At 38.3% G+C, this 23,290-nt stretch overlaps 1 protein-coding gene across 1 annotated transcript in view; it reads right to left on the reverse strand.

The window, feature by feature from the left end:
• Window positions 1–22,091, reverse strand: part of atp8b1 (ATPase phospholipid transporting 8B1) — a 37,754-nt gene extending 15,663 nt beyond the window's left edge. The window contains exons 1-10 of the mRNA XM_044333772.1: window positions 21,781–22,091; window positions 8,287–8,468; window positions 7,793–7,890; window positions 4,708–4,821; window positions 4,306–4,404; window positions 3,496–3,557; window positions 3,044–3,116; window positions 2,354–2,424; window positions 1,600–1,682; window positions 172–330 (exon numbers count right to left, since the gene is read on the reverse strand). Coding sequence (XP_044189707.1) covers window positions 172–330; window positions 1,600–1,682; window positions 2,354–2,424; window positions 3,044–3,116; window positions 3,496–3,557; window positions 4,306–4,404; window positions 4,708–4,821; window positions 7,793–7,890; window positions 8,287–8,449 — 922 coding nt within the window. The 5' untranslated portion in view covers window positions 8,450–8,468; window positions 21,781–22,091. The remainder of the gene's footprint in view (window positions 1–171; window positions 331–1,599; window positions 1,683–2,353; window positions 2,425–3,043; window positions 3,117–3,495; window positions 3,558–4,305; window positions 4,405–4,707; window positions 4,822–7,792; window positions 7,891–8,286; window positions 8,469–21,780) is intronic.
• Between the last annotated feature and the right edge of the window lie 1,199 nt (window positions 22,092–23,290).

A 23,290-nucleotide genomic window follows, 5' to 3' on the forward strand; every position in this document is an offset into this window, starting at 1 on the left:
CAACTAAATAAAAGCTCAACTTTACTTTGCACAACAAAAATGCTATATCCACATCTTCGGACTGCTCTGTCTACCAAAATTTCCTTTTCCCTCATTTTGAGTTCTGCTGTGATTTCCAATGAAGATCAGGAATGACATTGCCTCAACAGAAATGTGGTGAAGTGTTCATACCTGCAAAGATGACCACTCCGTGGGATTCCTCAGTGTTTCTGATCTTGCAGCCTCGGAGCAGCATGTTGTCCAGACCCAGAGGGTAGCGCTCCCTGTTCCAAAGCATCGCCCCTGTGAACTTGTCCAGACGGTTGTTTGGCTCCTCGCACTCGATCAAAGCTTTGGGGGAGACAAGAGGAGGGTTAGTCTGAACAAAAGACTAAAACTACTAAAATCAAGAGGGTTCATCCTCTGGGGAGCATGAATTAGTTCAGTAAATGGAGATATCTTCATCTGGATCCAAGTGTAGGCAGATTGACAATATCAGCGGTAATGGGGCAAAAATTACCTAAAACGACCAAAAACATGGACAAAAAAATAAATATTTTATCTGCAGGGTGAAAGGAATTAAGAAACAGTCTTTTTCATAAATCCAACAGATAGAGAGCAACATTAGCATTCATTTGGAATCGTCTTTTCTGGCCACCCGATGAATTTAAGTCCAACGTGCGTGTTCCTTTTAACTGTTTTTTGGTCTCCAAAAACTCCTGAAAAAATATCTGTCTCTTTAGCTGCTGGATGTTCCACTATGTTCATCAGCTAGTAGCTAGCTTTGTCTGCTGGGCAGGAAGTGTACAGGGGGTTTATCAGAGCGTGTTTGGTGATAACAGTTGCTTTCTGCTACGACAGCCCAGAAGTTCAACAGTTGCAGTGAAGCTCAGACACCCATTGAAGGAACAAGAAGACAAGCACATTTTGAGTGGAGTAGACTTTACTATAAAAGTATTGATTTAAGTACCTTTAAGTTAGTTGAGAACTCATTGGAAAAACTACCTGTTCTAAATAAATACTGAAAAAGCACCCCTATTTTTTATTAAAAAACAAAAAATTAAACATAAAACCACCAGACATTGAGTAAAAACTTGCTTAAACTAAATTTAAAACTAAACAATGTACACTTATAGTATATCAAGAAGGATATAAACACAATAACACTACTTTTGAGAATCTCTTACATAAAATACACACTGCATATTGCAAACAGAAACAGACGTAATCTCAATTCTTATCTGTCTCTACTGTGCTTATCACTCTGTGTGTTTTAATGAAATTTCTATTTATTCATTGGTACTTAAACAAAAAAGTCCTGCTATTCCTTTTTCAGGTTGTGGTAGATGGAAAAAATGTAGATATGTTTAAAGATATTAATTAATTGTTATTATAATTATTCCTCTCAATTCACCAAGTATAATAACTTTAAGATGTATATTATATCTTCACAATAATTTCTATTCTAAATTTATTCCATTTTTATTCTTTCAATTTAAAATAAAAAATGAGCTTCTTGTTCTCAGTCAAATGTTTGAGTGACTAAAAGCTGTTTAAATCTGGTTTGTAGTTTTGATCCATGCAGTTGTTAAAATCTATATATTACACAGAGGTGTTTACCATTAAACTCAGCCAGCTGACGTTCCTCCTGCAGTCTCTCATCAGTCACTCGAAGTCCCATCTTAAACTTCAGGTTCGTCTCTCTGCAAAGGAAAAAGACAACATACACAAAGGACTGAAAACTAACCTCAGAGGAAGGCAGAATGACATTTAACCAGAGCTGGATTCAAATTCATAAAATTTGGATCAAGATGGATACAGTCTGGGAAAGGTCTAAAGTCTAATTTCTCTGCATGTTGTTGGGGATACCTAATAGCAAGCTTCCTTTATGAAAATGTATTGGTTTATAATGAATTACCTGGTGCAGTTTTCATGCTACAAAGCTCTGAAATACTGATGTCTGTGTTTTGTTACCATGTACTGGAAAATGTCCCATTAGAGACACCTGAGCAGGTCCGGTTTTATTGGTTTGTTTGATTTAAAAGGCGTTTCTCACTCAGTCGCAGAATATAGGTCACACTGGCCATGGGGCCAAGCTTGGCGGAGGCTGTCCAGCAAAAGCTCTTTAAACATTTAGTCTTATCTTATCGGTGGGTAATTAGTTGACAGAGCACTTGAAAAAAACGACATATCAAACAAAAACTTATTGAAGAAAAGAATACTGCCCAAGTAGTCACCACGTAAAAATATACTGTATTGTGTGTTACTGAATATAACACTCTAATACTGGTATTACTGTTCAAAACTATGTGCATAACTGTGTTCTTTCTTACTTTTTTAATGACAGAGAAGTTAAATTTAAAAAGTGACTTACCCGTCGAGCTCGGCTGTTTCTACGTAGCACAGGCTGTTTGGGTTGGAGCTGGATAACAGGAGGATATCAGCCTGAAAAGAAATAATGTGAAATGTATCAAGAATTCTGAAGACTTAACACTCAAATCTGACTACACATCTGCTGTGTGTGTTCCTGTCGTTAAACATGCTGTTGTCACACCACTTGTCAAAATCTACCATCCCCACCTCATGTTTAAATTACCATTCCTGTCTCAAATCATGGAGAAAAACTGTTGCAAATCAGCTGATCTAATAACTACATTATACTAAGATTTTGTATGATTTTATATCTGACTGTACTAACAAAAGTACAGAAGCAGCTCATAAATATATTTCTGCGACCAAATGCAGGTAGTTAGTTTTAATCCAACTGGATCTTGGCAGAGTGCACCATCAAATGTAATTAAATCATGACAGGTGAGGTTCAGTGTCACTGTGTCTACATTTTAATGGTTCCAATTCTACATTTTAAAAATGTACCTTTTTGGTTAAAATACATGATTTTATCAATTCATCTCATCATATTGCTTATGGAGTGCCTCAAGGTTCAATTTGAGGTCCTAAACTTTTTAGGCACGCTAGTGTATGGCAATGTTGGTCACTTGGTCAGTCAGGTATACAGGCACCGTTACACAGTCCTGCAAAAATTAGGCAGGCTAAATCATCCTACTGGAATAAAGTCGTTTTTCCTCAGACGAACCACATCTCCGACCTGGACGTTCATCCACTTTGACTCTTGAAACCTGAAGCAGAGAAGATTTATCATCATTTTTATATGTTGTCATCACCCACGTAATCATATACAAAAACAAAACAAAAAAAATGGCAACATTCACTTAAAAAGGACCAAACCTCACATAGAACACGAAACCTAACAGACATTTTATCCCTGTAGTTTTATAAGTTGTTCAAGTGTTTCATATTCCCAAATGCTTCATATCATCAGATTTTGGGGAACAAGAGTTATTGGTTCATCATTGGTTCAGTATTCAAATGTGTTGTCAAACAAGGACTTGAACTATTGCCATTTCTCAGAAACTGTAGGGGTCCATTTTTAAAGATGGTGGACATTTACATTAAATGCATAAATCAAAACTAATGGCAGGTTAACTTTGTTCTGACCTGCCATCCAGCAGGACCTCACACTTCCTGTTGTTGATCTCCTTGTCCATCCTGTGCCGGGCCTGAAACAAAAAAAGAAACCAATATTAAATACTTAATATCACATGGAAATACACTGTAGCTTTAATGTAGTCAAGATTTTTTGTTTGAAAAGTTGTGTTTTTTCCCATCCATCTTGGCATTAAATCAATAAGAAGTTGATGTCGCTGGCCAACAAAAGACAATCCATTGATTTACCCCCAACTCTAACAAGAACTAAAAAAAACCCTGAACAAACCTCACAACTAAATAAATATTTGTATTTTGGTCATGTTGAGGATCAGAATGACCTTTCTCAGGGATTGTACTGTAGAACTGCAACATTTGTTGATTAATCAATTGACAGAAAATTAATCAGCAAGTAATTTGATGTTCAACTAATCACGCAAAATGTCAAACATTAGCTGGATCTGGCTTCTCAATTGTGATGATTTGTATATTGAATATCTTTGGGGTTCTGGACTGTTTGTCAAATAAAAAAAAACAAGCTATTTTTGTACATTTTTAACATTTATACACAAAACTACTAATTTGCGGATCAATAATGAAAATAATCATTAGTTGTAGCCCTACTCCAAATTAAGACTTGAGCAAGGCACTAAAAGATGAATCATACAAATTTTATATAGAAAGGCACTAAACCAATATTATTGGCCAATTATATCTTATCACAGATATATCCTATATATATATATACTATGTTGGCCAATAAATAACAAGAAACATCAGTACAGAGTACAGTGTGTGCATTTCTAAAAGGAGAAGTCTTACAAGATCGTCCACCAGGTCTTTGATGGCAGTGACTCCCAGCACCACGACCAGAGGAATCAGTGTCGTGTACCAGGGCAGAGTGGAAATGTCTGGAATAACCTAAAAAACAAACATACATTTGATGGCATTTGTGGGTCCTTGTCTGGATATATTTTTAATCTACATGGCAAAAATCTCATTTTTGTGGTGGGATGTTTTCAGCCAACTTGCAATATTGAGGGTTATAGACCAGTACCAGAGGCACAATATACAGTACATTGATCCAAACATCAACAAAATTGGTATGTTAGGCTCAAAGTCTATTCTATTTTATAAAACACAAATGATACACACACAAACACTGAATTTTTGAGGCATCAGAGGACTGTAGACAGACGGTTGGTTAATTTTTTTTAGATGTACCTGTAAGATGAGCAGAGCCAAGAAGTAGAGGTTGGCAACTCTCCTAAACTGCTCGTACAGGTTGAGGGGGATGAAGGTGAGAAAGTTGTACTTGTATGTCTTGATGGCGTTTCCCTGCAGAGAACAAACATACAGCAGACAGAGTGATGAGCCAGTTAGTATTTTGTTCTTTGCTGTTAACTACAGAAAATATATTTCTCAAAGAAGGGCATTCCATCATTTTTACACATGAAAATCAGTTTACTGGCCAACGGGAGAACTGCTCAGCCAGTGAAAACAGTTGCATAATGACGTCTGGAGCTCTGGAGCTCCTTCTGAGGAGCCCTGATGATGTCATAGCAATGTCATCAGGGTTATCTTAGCTTGGGCTTAGAGACTAGAAATTTATACAAACTTTAGGTGTGGAGTTTGAATGAAATGGATGTTTTTGACCTTTGACCCATACTAAAAGACTAAACGTCGACCCCAATCATTTTTTCATTTTTGCAACCCAATTTCAAAATCAGTTCGGATTTTAAAACTCCTGTAGTCTGAGCCCAGCTTTAGGGTGAAATTGCTGCAGCTATCAGTCCAGTTATCGTGATGTCAGTACTGAGGCGGTGCTGTGTTTCAGCAGAAGAGCCTTCTGAGCTCTGTCCATTACAGACTGGTTTCCCCTTGGCAGCATAGTCTTCCCTGCTGAAGTGTCCCTGAGCAAGACACTGAAGCCCAACCAGGTCAAGGTCTGTTCTGAGAGTTTGATATTACTGATATTGGGTGATGAGGTCTGGCTTGCAGTTTGGGTTCCAGTTCATCCGAAAGGTGTTGGATGGGGTTGAGGTCTGGTTAAGTTCTTCCAAACCAAATAGGGAAAACCATTTCTTTATGGAGCTGGCTTTGTGTACGGGGGCATTGCCATGTAGAAACAGGAGAGGGTCTTCCCCAAACAGTTGCCACAGAGTTGGAAGAACACTTTTGTCTGAAATATCATTTAGTGCTGTAGCATTAACATTTTACTTCATTAGAACCGAGAGGCCAAGCCCAAACCATGACTCAAAAAGTAGTCAAAAGTGTGTGGACAGGGGTTAGGGTATTGCTTTACTGATATTCCTTCCCTACAACCAAAGGACTCATGAGAATACCTGGCTTCCAACTTAGCAGTCAGTGTCCTGGTTGACTGTGCAGGCAGAGGCCCAGTTTTTGGGGCTGGCAATAATAAGACAGAGGTGCATTTCATTACAGATAATCATCTGGTTCACCTGAAGGTCAAACAGGGATGGTCAAAAACATTCATCAGCTTATTAAAATATTTTCTCTCCACCAATGTATGGTTAGATTTAGTACTCCAATGTGAAGAAGATAAATATTTTAGTTGTTGAAAACATGTTCTGGCTTCAGTCTGTCTGGGTCTTGATGTGTCTAATGTGTCTATTAGGGAGACACACTTCAGCTCAGCTGGACGATCAGGTTTCAGGCTCCACAAAGACTGACGACACAGAGCTTCAGACACAAAAACACTTCAGCAGCTGCTTAAAAAAACACTGTCACACCAGCAAGTTTCAGCAGTTTAAAGTTAGCTGGAGCTTTAAATTAAAGAAAGTAATCCAAATTATAGTTTTCCACAAGTAGAGAGAAGTAAGTTAACAAAAGGAACTGGATGATAAACCAAAAATTTACAGAAAACAAAGAAAACCAATAGTCTTTGCTGATTTGGGTATGAGAGCGCTCCCCTAAATCAAGTTCCACTCAGTCATCATTCGGTCAAATCCTTCCACCTCATCTCCCTTTCATCTACACTTCATTTAAAACAATAGAACATACAAAGCAACAGTATTGTCAAAGCATAAATAGCATATTTAAAACTTGACCTTTCAGCAGATCAGGGAGCCTTCATGGAGTCAGAAATGGCTCAGCAGAAATAAAGATGAGACATCAGGAGGAAGCAAGAGACAGACACGAGGAAAACTACCAAATCAACATAGCAGGCTTCCTTGTTGCTGTTGTACATCATGTTCATTCATTAACCTGGTAATCATGTGAGAGAGAGAACTCAAAGCTTTACCAGTCATGCAAAAATATTTGCATTTTTACTACTACTACTTACTTTTCTTTGGGAATGATGTCAAATAATGTACTTAGACCTGGTTAAAGTCCCTCACAGAAATGTACAGCATGAGTTCAACTATTGCTTACGATTCCCATCTCACATATGATTTAGTTTGTTTAGTTAAAGTTAAATACATTTCTGTTAAAGTACAGAGTTATAACCAACATACATTTTGGTATATTTACATTTTGTTGTAAAAATGACACTAATAATGCTATAAAGATATTTTTCATACCATTGTTGACTTTTTTTGTTACGAGACAGTAAATGATTCTGTTTTCATGAAAAACTTCTCTTTTTGTAACATAACATCACTTTATCTTGTTATATCACAAAATTTTCTCATTACTTTAATCCCACTTTGTCATGGTTGCAGCAATACTCTGCTGCAACCACCGTGTGGTTTTGGGGTTTTTTATGGTGGTGGTGGGGGGCTCTCAGTTTTACACCTGTGCAGTACTCTACCAATGGTTGATTATTTTCCAAATCATCTATCATGTTCTGTCAGGTTGATGTGCTTCCCTTTGGGCAGTCATTAGTTTTAGTTGATTTCTAAGTTAATCTTGAAACTCTCTGAAAGTAGATACTCAATCACAATGAACAACAGGGTGCCTTTTCAAAAAAAAAAATCAATGTTGCATTATCATGTGATAATGTAGTTGAAAGTAAGGACTGTTTTTAAACTCGGGATAAGACTTAGCATTTGCTTAGTGTTTGTCTTGCAGGTTTGAATTTTTACCAGCATGACTTGTCAATGCAATACTTTTCTCCAATCTCCAAATATCAGACTGAAGACAATAATCTCTGCCTGGGAAGTCAGTTGGGTAAATACATGAACAGTTCAAGGGCTACGACATGCAAAACACCTACTTGTCCTGCTCTTTGTCCAGGGTGTGCCAACCCTGCTCAGCTCTACAGTATATGCTCAGGGTTATATTTCTACCGGGACCAACAAGGACAGGAGGATAAAGGCGAGTAAATAGCTTTATATGAACTTACAGAGTATTTGCTCTTCTTAAAGCACAAGAAGACTTTTTTCTGAAACTCTGGCAGGTGGTGGAAAGGTCGGTCATTGGCTTTCACCTTCCAGTTGATCTCTGAAAAATAAAGTGTTAAACATAAAATAAACAGTTTCTTTAACATAAATTTAACATGTAAACTACTGAATAAAAAATGGTTTTGCGATTTATTTAAGTTATGCTCAATAAACAATGTAAATCAGTCAGCTTTTGGAGCTGTTCGAAGATATATTTTGCCTCTTTAGACGGCGCTTGGCTAACAGTTTCCCCCTGCTTCAGTCTTTGTGCTAAGACTAAAACACATTTTGGACCTCTCCCTGTGCTGGACGCACAGAAATGAAATGGACATCCATGTTTTATCGTGTCTGTAAGAACAATGGTCTGACAAAAGGGATTTCCTAAAATATAGCTGAGGTTAGAATAAATAAAACTGAAATAAAGTTATTATCATTAGAAATCTCTGTAGTGCCTCACCGCTGGCTCTAGCGTCCACTGGGGGGTGCACGGCTCCTGGTGAGTCCTCTGCTTCCCCGTCACTGCTCTGTGCCAATTCGTCATCCGTCTCGTCGTCACTGTATGGCATGACCTCATCGTCAGGCCGCATGGAAGCCTGGGAGTCTACCCGCGGCCGACTCATCTTAACACCTCAGGTATCTCTGAGAAAGAAGAAGAGATTCAGTCGATCAATAAATGTAATGTGAAATAATTCATATCCTCACAGGCGTTTTTGACAATTTTTGTAACAAATGTTTGGACGGTTTGATGGCAAAGATTAAACAAATGTATCAACCTCAGGCCTCAGATGCTCAATGATGGAAAAAGAGTGAGGAAATGCTGATAAAGATAAAAGACAGGAGGAGGAAGATAATTTCTAACAGCTTATGAATCTCATAAGCTCATGTCCGCTTCAGAAATGTTAAATTATTTTACAGCATTTAAATTTTAGAAGAAATTCATGTCACAACAACAGAACACCCACCTCGATCTGTTGAGTCATTCCAACCATCAATACTCAGTGAACAGATGCAGAAATAAAGAGCTGCAGTTCAGGTTTACTTTCTTATTTAACAGGCTGGTGTCTGCTAAATCCCCTGATGTAATGTGACGAGTGTGTGATGATGTTGCAATGTGTGTTTGGGTGTCCTGTAATTAATGAATATCTATAAACATGCGACTGAGGAATGTGACTACACCCTCTTGTGCGTTGTCATTGTGTACTCAGGACTCATTACAGTTCAGTGTGTTTACATGAGTTTTATTCAGCTGATTTGCTGTCTGTAGCAGAAACATGACACAAGATATGTTAGCATGAACAGGAAACCAGGTGTTTTGTTTCAGGTTAAAGGACTGAGAAAAAACCCAGTGAACACTAGTACATGAGATGGCGAGACCTCATGACCATGTAACCTGTGATCAGGTTTGTCAAAGTTTTAGTTTCTGGGAAAGTGTGACTGGAAGAGCAGGATGAAGCACCATGAAAATAAAGACCACAATTCAGGATTTGTAAGCAGTCATTCAAAACATGTAGAAATGGACAGAAAAAAATCTAGAAGAAAGGCAGAATTTGGCTTTTTAAAGGGTGATATTCTATATTTTTGTGATTATATGATTATATTTGTGACTATATTTTATTGTCAACAAATCCTATGAAAAGATCAAAACCAACAATGAATTCATCCTACTAACAAGAATTATGTATTCCTTCATTACTATGAACAGACAGTGTCGTTTATTTTGACTTAAGTCAACACACTCCAGTAGGGCTGTAGTCTCTTGGTTGACTGGTTGATTAGTTGGTCAATATGCTCTTGTTCGACTAAATTCTTATTGGTCGTGCTACATCAATAGCTTTCCAGGATTAATCCATTATTTCCTGTGGTGGTAGGAACAAACTAACAAATTACCTGGTAAAAAATGAGGGTGTATTCAAAACAGCCCCGTTGTTTTCACAACTTTGAACGCGGCCAACCTAATGGAGACTGCTGGGTCTAACTGTACTCAACGTTTACTGAGTGTTTACTGAATCAGTGTTTCCCCTATAATTATAACAACGAGAACCCCTGACAGGCCAAAAAAACATTTTTAATGTCAAAAATAATGCCAAATAGCCATTCATTAGGAAATCAATAGCGTTTGGAAGCCTCTGTGCAGTGCTGTTCCAATACGTGAGTCAACCTCTGTGTTGTTGTCGTCTGGGAAACTGTTGGTAGCGTAACTCCGTTAAGGAATACGGGATTGCGTAATATGTTTGTGAAGCGGGTGGGGAAAGAGCGATCGGCAGAAAAATGACAGTGAATGTGAGCGGAGCAGAGGAGAGGAAAAGGTTAGCAGTAAGTTGTCGGTCTTGCAGTAAATGAATAGTACAAACTACAGTGTGTCAGTTAATAAATGCTGCAATTTGTCAAGACCCCCAAGTGCTGGAAAAGTAAAGGGGGTTAGCTCCAAAGTTAGCAACAATGGGTTAGCCTAACCTGAAGACATTAAACAGAGAAATAGAGAACGGAGAACTGTGTGGCTGCTGAATTCACAGTTCACTCTGTCCCGTAACATCCAATAATAACAAATTTCCATAAATTGTGAGTTGACTAAGACATTGACAACAGATCAGTTGGGTTGGTTGGCAGCTGTGATTCACATTATTTTGTCCATTTTGAAATGTAGGCGTTTAATATACAAGTCAGGTTAAATAGTGTCTGTTTTGCAGATATAAATGACTGACTTGATGATTTTTGATGTCCGCCTCGACCAACAATGTAATGAACCCACTTTCTCATGGGAAATCCCCGCGACATCCGCCTAACTGTTCCTGGTTAGCGGGTGCCAAGTTTGGACTGGCACTGACAGGCTGCTGAATGTTTAATGATGTAAAGGAGTCCATTAGCACAGCTGATAAGATTCATTAGCCCGGTTTCCAAGAATAAACACGCTAAAAAGCACTGAATGGGGCCAGACAGGAACCATGGCAGGATTCAAATTTGTGAAGTGTAGTGTTTAAATGGAAAGAAGGGGTCGTTCATGCAAACTGATATTTCTATTTCTGGAGTTAACGAAATCTTTTCCCCTTCCAGATCAGTTTGAGATTCATCACTGTTCAGTTTAAGTTTTCTTGGTTAGTAGACTTTATATTTTTTCTTAAAAATGCCGTGTTTATTACCTAGATACGGGACCATGAGAGGCAGAACTTTACACAGTCTCTTTACAACAGTCTTTGACTACTCCGAGCTGATTTTATTTTTATATCATCTTTTTCTGTGTGTATTTTTAATTGTATTTCTTTATCTACCTTTGCATGCATTTGACTGGCCAATGCACTGGATTGCGACTAAAATGTTTCACCACAGTGGTCTCAAAGGATGTGCTCTAAAACCCAGACCATCACAGTGCTGGTTTGAGCTGTTTGGCGTTAATTCCACTCAATTTTTGTTCGTCACTTATGCCAACAATACATAGACATACGACAATACAGACTAAACATATTTTTTATGGCTCGTCATGGATAAATTCAACTGAAAAAGGTACTTTAATTTCTGTTGGCAGAGAAATTTGAGTTCACCATGGCATCTCCACCAGCTGCTGGACATACAGTGCCAAGCCTGCTGCCTGATCAGCTGCATACATTCCATCCTAACAGGTTTTTCAACCTTTGCCACTACTGAAGTAGTACGTCAGCACGGCAAATGACTGAAGGGGCAGATGTCAGTCTGAACAGGAACTCTATGGATAAAAGGCTCATTTTGTTTGAATGTGTGTGTGTGTGTGTGTGTGTTTGTGTGCATCTGTCTCACTGACCGTATTTCGCAACATTAATGAACAGTTGCAGGTAAGTTTCCATCAGTGGTTTCATGCTATATCTTACAGTGACACAGAAACATGCTGAACACTCCACTACTTCAACAAGTGTTAGAAACAACACACTGTGTCCATGTTATTTTACAGTTAACACACAATACAATTTAAACACCACATTCTTGCATTTTGTTGCCATTTTTTTATTTGTTTGGAATCTTTGGAATATCACTGTTGTCAACAAGTTGCATCTGTCTAGACTGATGAAGACATGTCGCGTGTTATCCTCTAACTATCAATGTCAACTGCAAAATATCACTACTCAAATATATGCCAACTCTTTGATAATAAAAGGAATAAAAGGATAAATTCCAAACATTTTTGCATATGTTGAAAAAAAGAAAAGGAATCATGGGCGTGATCAGATGTTGTTGTTGTTCTTCTACAGGATGGGAGTGTTTAGGGCGGGTTTGGCAAGGCAAGGCATGAATAACCACCAGTAGTGGTGTTTTCTGCTCACTCATGCAACATCATCAGGTTTATTCAGGCTCTTCCTCCTTTCCCAAATGAGGAATTCTTGGCTTCAGAAACAAACAAATAACACTTTACCACAGCAAGAACAGCCCACAACCTGCTGTTTCACCTAACCTGAACTTTTAAGAGCCTTGTGAGACTCTGATATTAGTGTCTTTCTTGTGTTTCCACTGTATTTTACAAACAGGGAAGTTTCAGATATATGCCATTAAAGAAGTGATAGCAGGGCTGAATACTTCATTTTTATGAGATATTGGGTAGGCGAGGGAAGCAAGCAGTGTGGGACAGGATATTCCTGTTGATTGTCTTAAATAGTTCTGTTAATGGAGAATCCAGGGTAGAGGTGTGGCCTCCACAAGCTGGTTGGACATCCAGTGCATTTAACCACTTTGCAGTTTATGAGTGTTGTGATCATTAAAAGGGGACATATTATGCTTTTTGTGTTTTTTTGTTATTTATATACAGTTACGATGTCAGATATCTATGTTAAACATGGTCAAAGTTCCAAAACATGAGGTTAACGCATATAGAAATGCTCCCTGTACATCAAAAGTCATGGCTTAAACCAGCTTAACAAGACTAGCAATCTCACCAAGCATTCAGTGCCATTATGCAATTAATTACTAGGTAGATTAACACACAATGCTGCAAACACATCTTGGTCAGTACTTACAAAGATTGGAGGTCCAATTCCATAGATGTAAGGTAACAATACACTCAGACACCAGGCTTCAAAAATGTCCCCTCTGAAACCTGAAGTATGGCCAAATGTTTTTTTACTAGGTTCAACTGGGATCTATTTATTTAGCCACCTTGAACTACGGTCAAGTTCAAATCAAATCTGAGCAGAACAACCGATAAAACCAGACCAGTGGATGCTCCTCTACACAGTTCTAAAGGACTAGTGTGTAGGATTTAGTGGCATCTAGCGGTGAGGTTGCTATTGCAACCAACTGAATACCCCTCCCATTCCACTCCCCCTCCCCTTCCAAGCGTGTAGGAGAGCCTATGGTGGCTGTGAAAGGCCCTCTCTAGAGCCAGTGTTTGGTTTATCCATTCTGGGCTACTGTAGAAATATTGTGGTGCAACATGGCAGCCTCCGTGGAAGGGGACCGGCTCTCTATGTAGATATGAAAGGCTAATTCTAAGGCAATGAAAATAACAATTCTTATTTTCATAGGATTATACACTAATTGAAACATACTTATGAATATTATATTCCATTTCTGCACAGTCTGTTCCATTAGATGCCACTAAATTCTACACACAGCACCTTTAAAGCAAACACTGCATCCAAAGGAACTGTGTTGTAATGAATGAGCTCTGCCTGGTCATACAAGTCTGCACATGCAAACTGAGTGGGTGGGGGGTGGGGGCAAAGAGTTTGAAAGACAGAATGGAATGAATGAGAGAAGGAATGAAACTTGGAGTGGAGAGTAAATAAGATGACTCAATCAAATAAGTCAACTCTCAGTAGGTAATTTAAATAAGTATTAAAGGTATAATTCTACAACATTAAAAACCACAAATGATGCTTTCCTGTGTTTTTGGTTTGATTATTCTTGATGACAGTTCAGATGGAAATTAACTGTCTTTGAAACATATTTTTGACAGAAAAATGAACTTTAAAAAAAGCACAAAACTAAGTTTCTTCCCAAAGAAAGAACCTATCCAAATTTCCAATACTAACAGTAGTTGTCTTGACAGGAGTCCAGAAGGAGTGTTTTTAAAAGGGTTTCTGTCAGGATTTTCAGTTTGAGTCAAGATGGAAAAAAGATTAAATATCTTCATAAAGAGATAAATGTTACTACAAAGTGTGTCTTTTGTCATCCAAACTGCCATCATTATCAAGGTAAAAAACATGCCACACCAAAGGAATATACAACAAAAGCACAAAAGCCCTGAGTCATGCCCGCACACTACTTTAGAAACCTGTCATCACAGAAGGCATGCACGCTATTAATATAACTTCTTCCTTGACTGTGAAACAGACGAAAGTCGAAAGTGCCTATCATTTTTGCAGTGGACTAACTAGAAACCTAAGACCTTCATGCTGCATGCCTCAATACACAACAAGACATTGTGTCCCATCTTTCTTCATCGCAATTATTAGATGCTTTGTATCGTCACACCCCAATCGCTTAAGATTAGTCATTAATTGGATGATGCAGTTGTCTAGGGAGAAAACTGCATTCTTTTCGAAGTTTCAGAGCTCCTGTGTACCAGAGAAGCTGCTGTTTAGAGTTTAGATTCACTTTTAGGTTTCTATTTAGACCTTCAGTTAACAGACAGCAGTATCACCGTTTTCTGATTTGCTCTCTCTTTTGCTGTGCTGCCGGAACATTAATCCATCACAACGTTCATCTACTGACAATACATCCCCAAAACATCTTGCAGCTGCTTGATATTAAAAGTTTCCCAACTGCAACCTGCTTTAGGGGCTTTTATTATGAAGCGGTGACAGGAAACACCGCTTCAAGTCACTACAGTTAACATCTGCCAACTGTAGGCCGAATTAAAAGAATATACCTACACACGTAGAAAAAGCACCAAGATACTGCTCCATCTGTGCACACAGAAATTCTGGACCAAGCATTAATTCTGAAGAAACAGAGGCTCTTCAGTTGTAGGAAGTTTGCAGAAATCCATTCTCTCACAGCTGCTAGACATACCAGGTAGGACAGGTCAGAAAGATTATTGGGCTTTACAGGGAGATATAACCGCATATGTGAATGTAACAATTCAATGCAACACCATTTTTTACATAGTGTAGCCAAGGAGACGCACATATAGAAAAAACAGTAATGGTCCTAAAACTGAACCCTGAAGGACTCCGCATGTTGTAGGTGCTACAGAGGAAACATCAACTGAAAGAAAAAAAAACCTGTGAAAACCACTGTTGTGCCAGTTATACCAACCCAGACATACCAACCCACTGCTTATCAAGATTTAAGGATCTACAGTAGATAAAATGTTTTGTCCTTTGTTATTTCCGTGTATTGAGGGAGAATAGCAAACGAAATTGAACAAAAACATCAGTCAAATCTAAAATATGAAGACATCTATTAATGGCATGTCCAGAGAAACATGCATGAAAAGAAGCAGTTGATATTTTAAATAAAGTTATTTTATTGAATTTCAGCTTGGCTTATTGTCTAGCTGTTTCCCTAAAATTATTAAATGTTTGATAAAAATCAATTCTGTATACACAGGAGTGGGGGATGATGGATATTTTCTCATGCTTTGCAATGAAAGAATACATTTGAGAAGCACTGTTATTAGCAGTAAACAATAATAGACAAAAGAAACTGCAGCCTCAAGTGAACTGAGGATATTAAAAGAGGAAAGACTGTCTAAGTTTTCAATTGAAGTGGTAAATTAATTGCAATTTTTGCAACACTGCCTAATAGACACATGACCTGTTGACAGACATCAGTTCACTTCTCATCAGGCAACATGAGCATAAACAAACTACATAAATAAATATATTTTTCCACTTTCAGATGAAGAAAAAACACGTTGACATCAACCAAGCCTGGAAACAGCCTCATCAAAAAGAAGAAATTCATCCATTTTCCTCCTCAATACTCGCTGCTCCGCCAAAAAAACAACCAATTGGAGGCTCAGCAGCAATAGCAATGTGTTGATTGCCCGTGTCAGAAAACAGGTTTTGGTGTCTGCCCATGGGTGTCACTATAGCAACAACAAAGAGGGAGGAGGGGGGAGGGGGGAGGGGTTCACGGAGTAGGACAGAGGAGAGCATACGTACCTGAGCAACGACAGTGAAACCTGAGAGGGGAGGGGGTCAGCTCTTGCTCAGACAGCTGGGTTGAGGAGGAGGATTTAGAAAAATGAAACAAAAAGCAAGGAGACTTTCTTTCTCTACTTGTGAACAAAACACTGAAAACCACATCATTGATCTGTAGGTGTTCATTTCTTTTTTTCCCTATGTAACTAACTCCTACAGTTTCAGGCTCTAGAGCTCTGACAAATTGACTGAGAATGTATTTTGAGTTCTTTGATGAGGTTTATCTTTTTATAATTCTTTTAAAGAGGAGGAAGAAAGAGTTTTCATTTTGATTTTTGGACTACTTGGGAGCAGTGGGAACAAATTGTGAGCACAACACTGACATATCAACACCGTTTAAGTTGATAAGTTGAACCTGTTAGCAAACATTTGCCTACTTATACTTCTGATAGTTACAGAGCAACGCTATCATTCATTTGGAGTCGTTTTTCTGTCCACCTAATGAAAGTAAGCCCAATATTCACTCTCTTTTAGCTGTTTTTGCTCTCTACCAACTCCTGAGGGAAATATCTGGCACTTTAACTGCTAATTGTTCCACTATGTTCACCAGCTAGTCTACAGCTAACCATGTCAGTTTGTCGTTTGGTGCTGAGCAAGTAGTGTACAATGGGTTTTTAAGAGTTTTTCTTTGAAAAACAGCTGCCTGCTGCAGCCAAAAATGTTACAGAATGCTAAGAGTGAACCAAAACAGTGAAGTTGCAGCCGGACAGCTAAACCATGAGCTGAAACTCACTATAAAGCCAAGGAGAGCTGCAGAGCTGCTGATAATTCTCTGTAGGTTCATCACTACGAGCCACGCACAACACATTGTCATTTGATACACTGTTATTGTAAAAATATTGATTGTAGATACTTTAAGGGGACAGGTCTGTGACAAAAACGTATGACCATAAGTTTAAATTTCATTTAACCAACAGATGAAATGACATTAAATTTTGCAAGAATGTTTCTGTCAATTTGAATACCAACATTAAAGTTTACTGTAAATCTCTCTCTTGCAGACTCCTCCAATAACAATACAAACTACCTTATTGTTATTGAATGCAAATAGATTGAATGGCCATTACAGAAAAAACAGCCAGTACCAACACAGTGGATTGCTTCTGATATTTATCTACAGCAGGTGGTATGTGTGGTATATGTAGGTTTTGGGAAGGCCTTTATCTTCAGTACATGACCACAAAAGCTCACAGACATAAAAGTCACCAGAGGGTCCCCAAAGGCAATTTTGTAGGAAACAGTGGCAAACTTTGGTTGGGATAACTGAGAAATTCGTGTGTTCTGACAATTCCCGTCAAACAGGGAATAAGAGAGAGGGATAAGAGAATTTGTCATCGAGTTATTAGAAAAAAAGACACTCAATTCAATATGCTCTGTACCAATGATAAGATGACATTTGCAGATGGAAAAAAAGTAGCAGGAAATTTACAAATTTAAGCAAATTATGTTGAACCAGTACAGTCCAGGACAAAAAGATTTTTGTACTGAACCTGTTTTATAAATGGCCACAAGACTGATCTACTGGGTTGCGATCCACCAAATCTAATCAGTTATTTCTTGGATGTTGGACAAACCAAATTTCATCAAAATCTTTGAGGTACTTTTTTTTTAGATTAGATTAGATTAGAAATATTTAAGACTTCCTGGAGTGAGCAGGTACTGTAGCAAGAGCTGGTAAGTCTAAGTTTAACCATGAAAGATATTTTACTTATTCATTATCAGGATTAGTTCCTGACGTGACGGAGGTCTGTCTGGACTGCAGTTGAGGGAATTTAAAGTATTTGTGTCTGCGACTGACCGTCCAGTCTGGGCGAGAACAGACACTGCATTATCAGTCAGATTAAAGCAGAGTCGGGTTTCTGCAGCACCTGAGGGGAATCTGTTTGAGCCGGTGTGCGTAATAAACAGGCGAAAAACAAAAAGGAACAATGGATGCCTGTTTTTTGCTGGATTCCCACTTAATACAGTGACTCTGCACACACGGCAGAACAAACCACAAACTATCTACCACCCTCCTCTTTTATTTACCGACATCTACCAGTCATGGCTTTTTAAGTGATAACAATTATATACACGTAAATAAGTGTAAAAGCACCAGGCTGTGTTCAGTTTGATATGAAAACTGTGTCCAAAAAAATCCTCATCATTCATTTCAGTGAGGTCACTGCATGAGTACATCAGGGTCTGAACTTTGCTTACAAATAATACTGCGTCTGGTAAACCTTAAACATCATACAGATGATTTTTTACTCAAATTGAACATCCTGGATCATAATTAATCTTTTTTTCACCTGTTCCTGAATCTTAGGGACTTTCCATAAATATATAAGTATGTTCATGTGGGTGAACTGAACGTGAGTTGAGGAGTATGTCACGTAATTATAAAATATGACACTGCTGTTGTTAAGGCTGTGTAAGACATATTGTATACTATACCATTATCATCACCAGTGAGAGCGTGTGCCAATAAACTATTTTAGAAAGTTACAGATAAACACTCAACACACACCTCATATTTAAAATGTTCAGTTTGCACAAAAACTGACACTAAGTATGTTAATCTTATACTATCCTGATTATTAACGGACTGATTTTGTATTTACTAACAACACAGCAGGTGATGTGTGAATTGGTTAGCCTATATAATGTCAGAAATATCAACTTACATTGTGGTTAACAGAAAACACAAATCCTCACATGGAGAATATGGACATATGCTTGATAAATAGAATAAACAATTATCAAAATCATTTAATTGTATGCCAATCAACTTATTAATGAATCTACTAATCAGTACAAGTAAATATAGAAGCATCGTCACCTTCACTCAAATGCTATGCGTGTGTGTGTGTGTGTGTGTGTGTTCGCTGTTATTGGAGCTTAATGAAGGATAATGAGTCGAGACCTAATTGAGATTCTTCAGTATTTTACTCACAGCAGGAGTCCAGGTAATGAAATCCATTCACTGACAGTCAGTCCACAGAGACAACAGATGCTAACTGCACACAACATGTGACCTCACACTGCCAGGGCCCCTGAGCAAGGTATTAATACTGCCAGAGTTAAAGATTCGATTCTTTTGTAGATGATGAGGATGGTCTCTAGATTTCTACTTTCCTTTGTTTAGGAGTTTTCTCCACCGAGTCTAAATTCACAGTCGTTATTTTTCACCACAGCAGACATCATTTAGACTTCACTTACACAGTGAAATCATGCAGGCTTACTCCATCTCCAAATACTCAAACTAACATCGTCCCTATGTAGTCAAATTGTATTTGACTCCTACTTTGCCTGTGTTGTATTTGTGGCATTTGCCTTTGAACCTCTGCAGGGTTCAAGCTTGTCAAGTGAAAAATGTGTCTGACAGAAGTTATTTTGACTGGATTAAAGGTGGATCAATGTGTTGAAATTCGGGTCTCTGTTTAGTTTATATCTCGCGCTCTACTCATTATGAAACAAAAATTTCTTTAAAAAAAAAAATCATAATGAATCCCTCAAAACCTTAAAACTTAAACTAGCCAGAAATCCCCTCATTTGTCCATTCATTTGAAATTGGTGAAAGCCAAACTCCTTAAAAAACACCTTAAATTGGGCGCAACGTCAAATATATTCCAGCTGAATATATATTCCCTTCTTTGTTGCCCATCAACCATTGCAAGATTAACCTACTAAAGGGCACCAGAACAAAAATGTGTTGTTGGGCCTCTATTGGCCCCCTAGATTTTGACACAGGGACCCTATACAAGAGCAGAGCCACATGATAAGGTCACGATGCAGCGGTGCAAACCCCTGATGAAATTTGCAATTATTTCTAACAACCAAAAAATGCAATTGACAGTGAATTTGGGGCTTTTGAGGCCCCTAGGGGTCCGGGGGGGGGGGGCGCATCAACTGTGTTCAACAGATTCCCCCTTAATATATACATTAATGTGAAATATTTGACAAATCCTGTCCAATCTAATCTTCACGTTACTCCATAGTTGGTGGACGTGATGCTCAAGCTAAAGGCGAGGAGGAAGAAGATGACTGCTATGTTTTCAAGGGGCAGGACAGGAAATCATGTGAAACGACCCAAACTGACACGCTGACAGAGAGCTTCAGTCCCAAACAGATCCAGGAACTGAACCAGTCATACTGTCCATATGGGAATTATACAGAAAACCTAAGACAGCTGCCACAATGCCCTTACCTTAGCTAAACCTTTAATCCATTTCCCTCTCAAGTCACAATTCAAATTCTCTGTCAGTGTCTCCAAGGTTGACCATTTCCATAAGAGACTAACATTTCCCTAATCAAAGGACTGAAACTTGCTTTGTCTGCTGAAGAAGAGGCGCATTGCTTGTTTATGGAAAAACAGCCAGACTGGTTGGACGCATGTGTCCAGCAACCTCTCTCTGTGTTCAGACAACACCAGCTACAACTGAGACTGTGTTCAGAGTGTTAAAGTGGTTCAACAAGTGCAAAGTCAGGCATTTCGATTTGTTTGAGAGCAGACCTTGAAGTCTTAATGGCTTCTGTTTTCTGTTAACACATTCATGTTGTGACAAGGTAAAGTGATACTACACCCAAAATCTCTCCTTTTACCATCAAAGATTTACCTCTTGTAGACTAAAAGGCAGCATTAAAAGGTCTGTAGTTTGCTTTGATTCATGTACAGCCTGGATTATCAAATGTTAAAGACTCCTTCCAGACATGTAACATTTCAAAAATACTCTCTTGTAACAATAATAATAATGATAATAATAATAATAATAATAATAATAATAATAATAATAATAATAATAATAAGTGTATAATATGGATTTCCCACAAAGTCCAATTACCTCGTTAAAATCTTTCAAAACATCTTCACTTGGCACCAATGAAATAAAGAGGCTCAATACAACTTCAAACTTTCTACTCAAGGATGCATGATCAGAAATGATCCTGAAGCTGTGAGATTTTAGTTTGAAAAGGATTATCAAAGAGTTATTTTAGAGCAAAAATTTTTTTTTGGGGGGGGGGGGGGGTTATAAGAAACAGACTAGTCATTCTTTTTCTGATTGTGACTCTTTTTTATTGCCACCAGGTGCTGGTTGTTTCATCACTGTATATCACTACTTTTATATGTACACTCAGCTGCCAGTTTATTAGGTATGCCATGCTATAACTAATGTAGTCAAATACAACAGTGCTGCCATAAATGCTGTGTTCACGTGTTCACACAACTGAACATTAAAATGTTCAGTTGTGTCTGAATCTGTTTTAGAGAGGTGTTGATTCAACTGCTTCTTTATTGACAGCCTATGAACAGGTTGGACAAAATATTAGAAACTATTAGAAATGATAACCCAACTTTGGCAACATGTTTTTCAATCCATGTGTCATATAAAGCCTCACTACATTTAAACCAATTGAGAGAGATTAAGAGAGTCAGTCATTGTATATTTTTCTTCTCTATGATCAATTATGTGTATAATATTCCTTTAAAATGTCTGCAAAGTTCAAGAGAGTGACTTTTTCTTTTGAGCCTTACAGGAAGTCCAAGAGGTTTTGTCGGATCTGATAGGATTTAATCGGGAAATCCAAAAACCCTACAATACTATATGACTATAGGTCATATTAAAAAAGTCAGAGCCTGCACCCAAAGGAGGGTGAAATTACCAGCAACTACAACACAAGTTGTACAGTGAACCTTTTCAGTCCCTAAAACAGCATAGGCTCTCTTCAGAAGAAAGGTGAGTTGAGCAGCAGCCGCCCAGGTAAAACCCTGAACCTGATCTCGGTGTATTTAAGCCCAACAACTCAGAGCAAAACACTCCAACACATACAGGTACATTTAAATATTTAACTGGACTTACTCTGTGTCCTTTGTAGATTGATATAAAAACGTGAATCCTGTTGAATCCTCAGTCGGTGTCCGGGCGTTTTGTCACCGCACCATGTTTTCCTCTTCTTCCTGCTTGTAGAGAGCTCCGGCTGCGGCTCCCCGCCCTTCTTCCCCCCGCAGCCTCACCTGTTCTGCCCGCACAAACCCGTCGGACCGGTCCGACACGCCAAACGCTTAAAACAACAATAAATAGCCTCTTAAAAACAACGGCGTGGCATTCAGGGACTATGAAGCTGCGGAAGTGGGCGCGTTGGTGTTCTGGTCACATGACGTACAGGTAAAGGTGTGTAATTGAATTCTTAATTAAAACAGGTGTTTTGTTTTATTTTTTTTTTACAAAGGAGCTGCTGCGTGCTTCCTGTTGCTGTCGAACATGTCATTTTGTGGTTTTTACTAAGGCCTATTTTTGACTTTTTTAATTATTTCATATAGGTTAGAGGCTGACATGAAAGTGAATTAACAATAGTGCTCTGTGGGGACGTAATCCCTTAATATTAACCTTAATACCTTTTTATCTTTCATTAAAACCACTTCACGTATGGGAGCAATTTAAACACATAAAACTAGTGAATCAGAAAACATCTAACTGACCATAAATGTACAATTTTCTGACATTTTATGGACCAAACAACTAATCAATTAATTGATCATGACAGTAAAAGCCCCAATTAACATTAATAACTAGCAACTTGTATGTAGTTGTTGTCTACTGTTAGTCTCTGTAATAAAAGACCTGTCAGTCAAATCAGGATTTATCCTGCATGTGTGGTTGTACCTTAGGGTTGATTTTTTTCAGTGTGAGCTGCAAACAGGAATGATGTGTACACTGTTGTATATATATATATTGTCATATATGAGCACAATTATTTGTCTGCAGCCAGCTGACTGATTTCTTTTCATGTGAGTCTTTACATCTTGATCTGGTGACATTTCATTTTTGTTACTTGCCAGCAACATGTTTGGTCAGTTCTCATGGACTCTGCTCCATTTACTGACCTGCAGTGCCACCTAAAGTGAATCCTGGTCAACAACTAGTGAAACATCATTTACATGTTAGAGTGAAACCTCATGTCAACACAGACCTGTAATGTTGTTTCTGATCGTCACTTTGTTTTGCTGCTGCTGTGGATCCTCTGAGAGCCCCCAGTGAGTCACTGTGAGTCTCAGTTTAGTCCCTAGATGCACTGAGGAGACATGTACTTCCTAGCCCTGTCTACTAAATAGCCTTATGATGTCATCAGTCAGCACAAACTCAGATTATCTTTGCCTCTGCTGCTTTCATTTTTAGCACTCTTTTTAAAATCTTTTTTAAATGAAAGTGCAAGACTAAATTGATGGAGTGCCCTGTTTATTTCAACCAGAGATATAAAAGCATTACTAATTACAACAATGCTTTCAAATAAAATCTGCACACCACCAGTGCTATATGGGCATTCTGCTTTGATCTGCAGATCACAGTAATACACGTAGACACAGGAGAT

Source organism: Thunnus albacares, chromosome 18 (genome assembly GCF_914725855.1).
Source record: "Thunnus albacares chromosome 18, fThuAlb1.1, whole genome shotgun sequence".
In the NCBI taxonomy this organism is placed as follows: Eukaryota; Metazoa; Chordata; class Actinopteri; order Scombriformes; family Scombridae; genus Thunnus; species Thunnus albacares.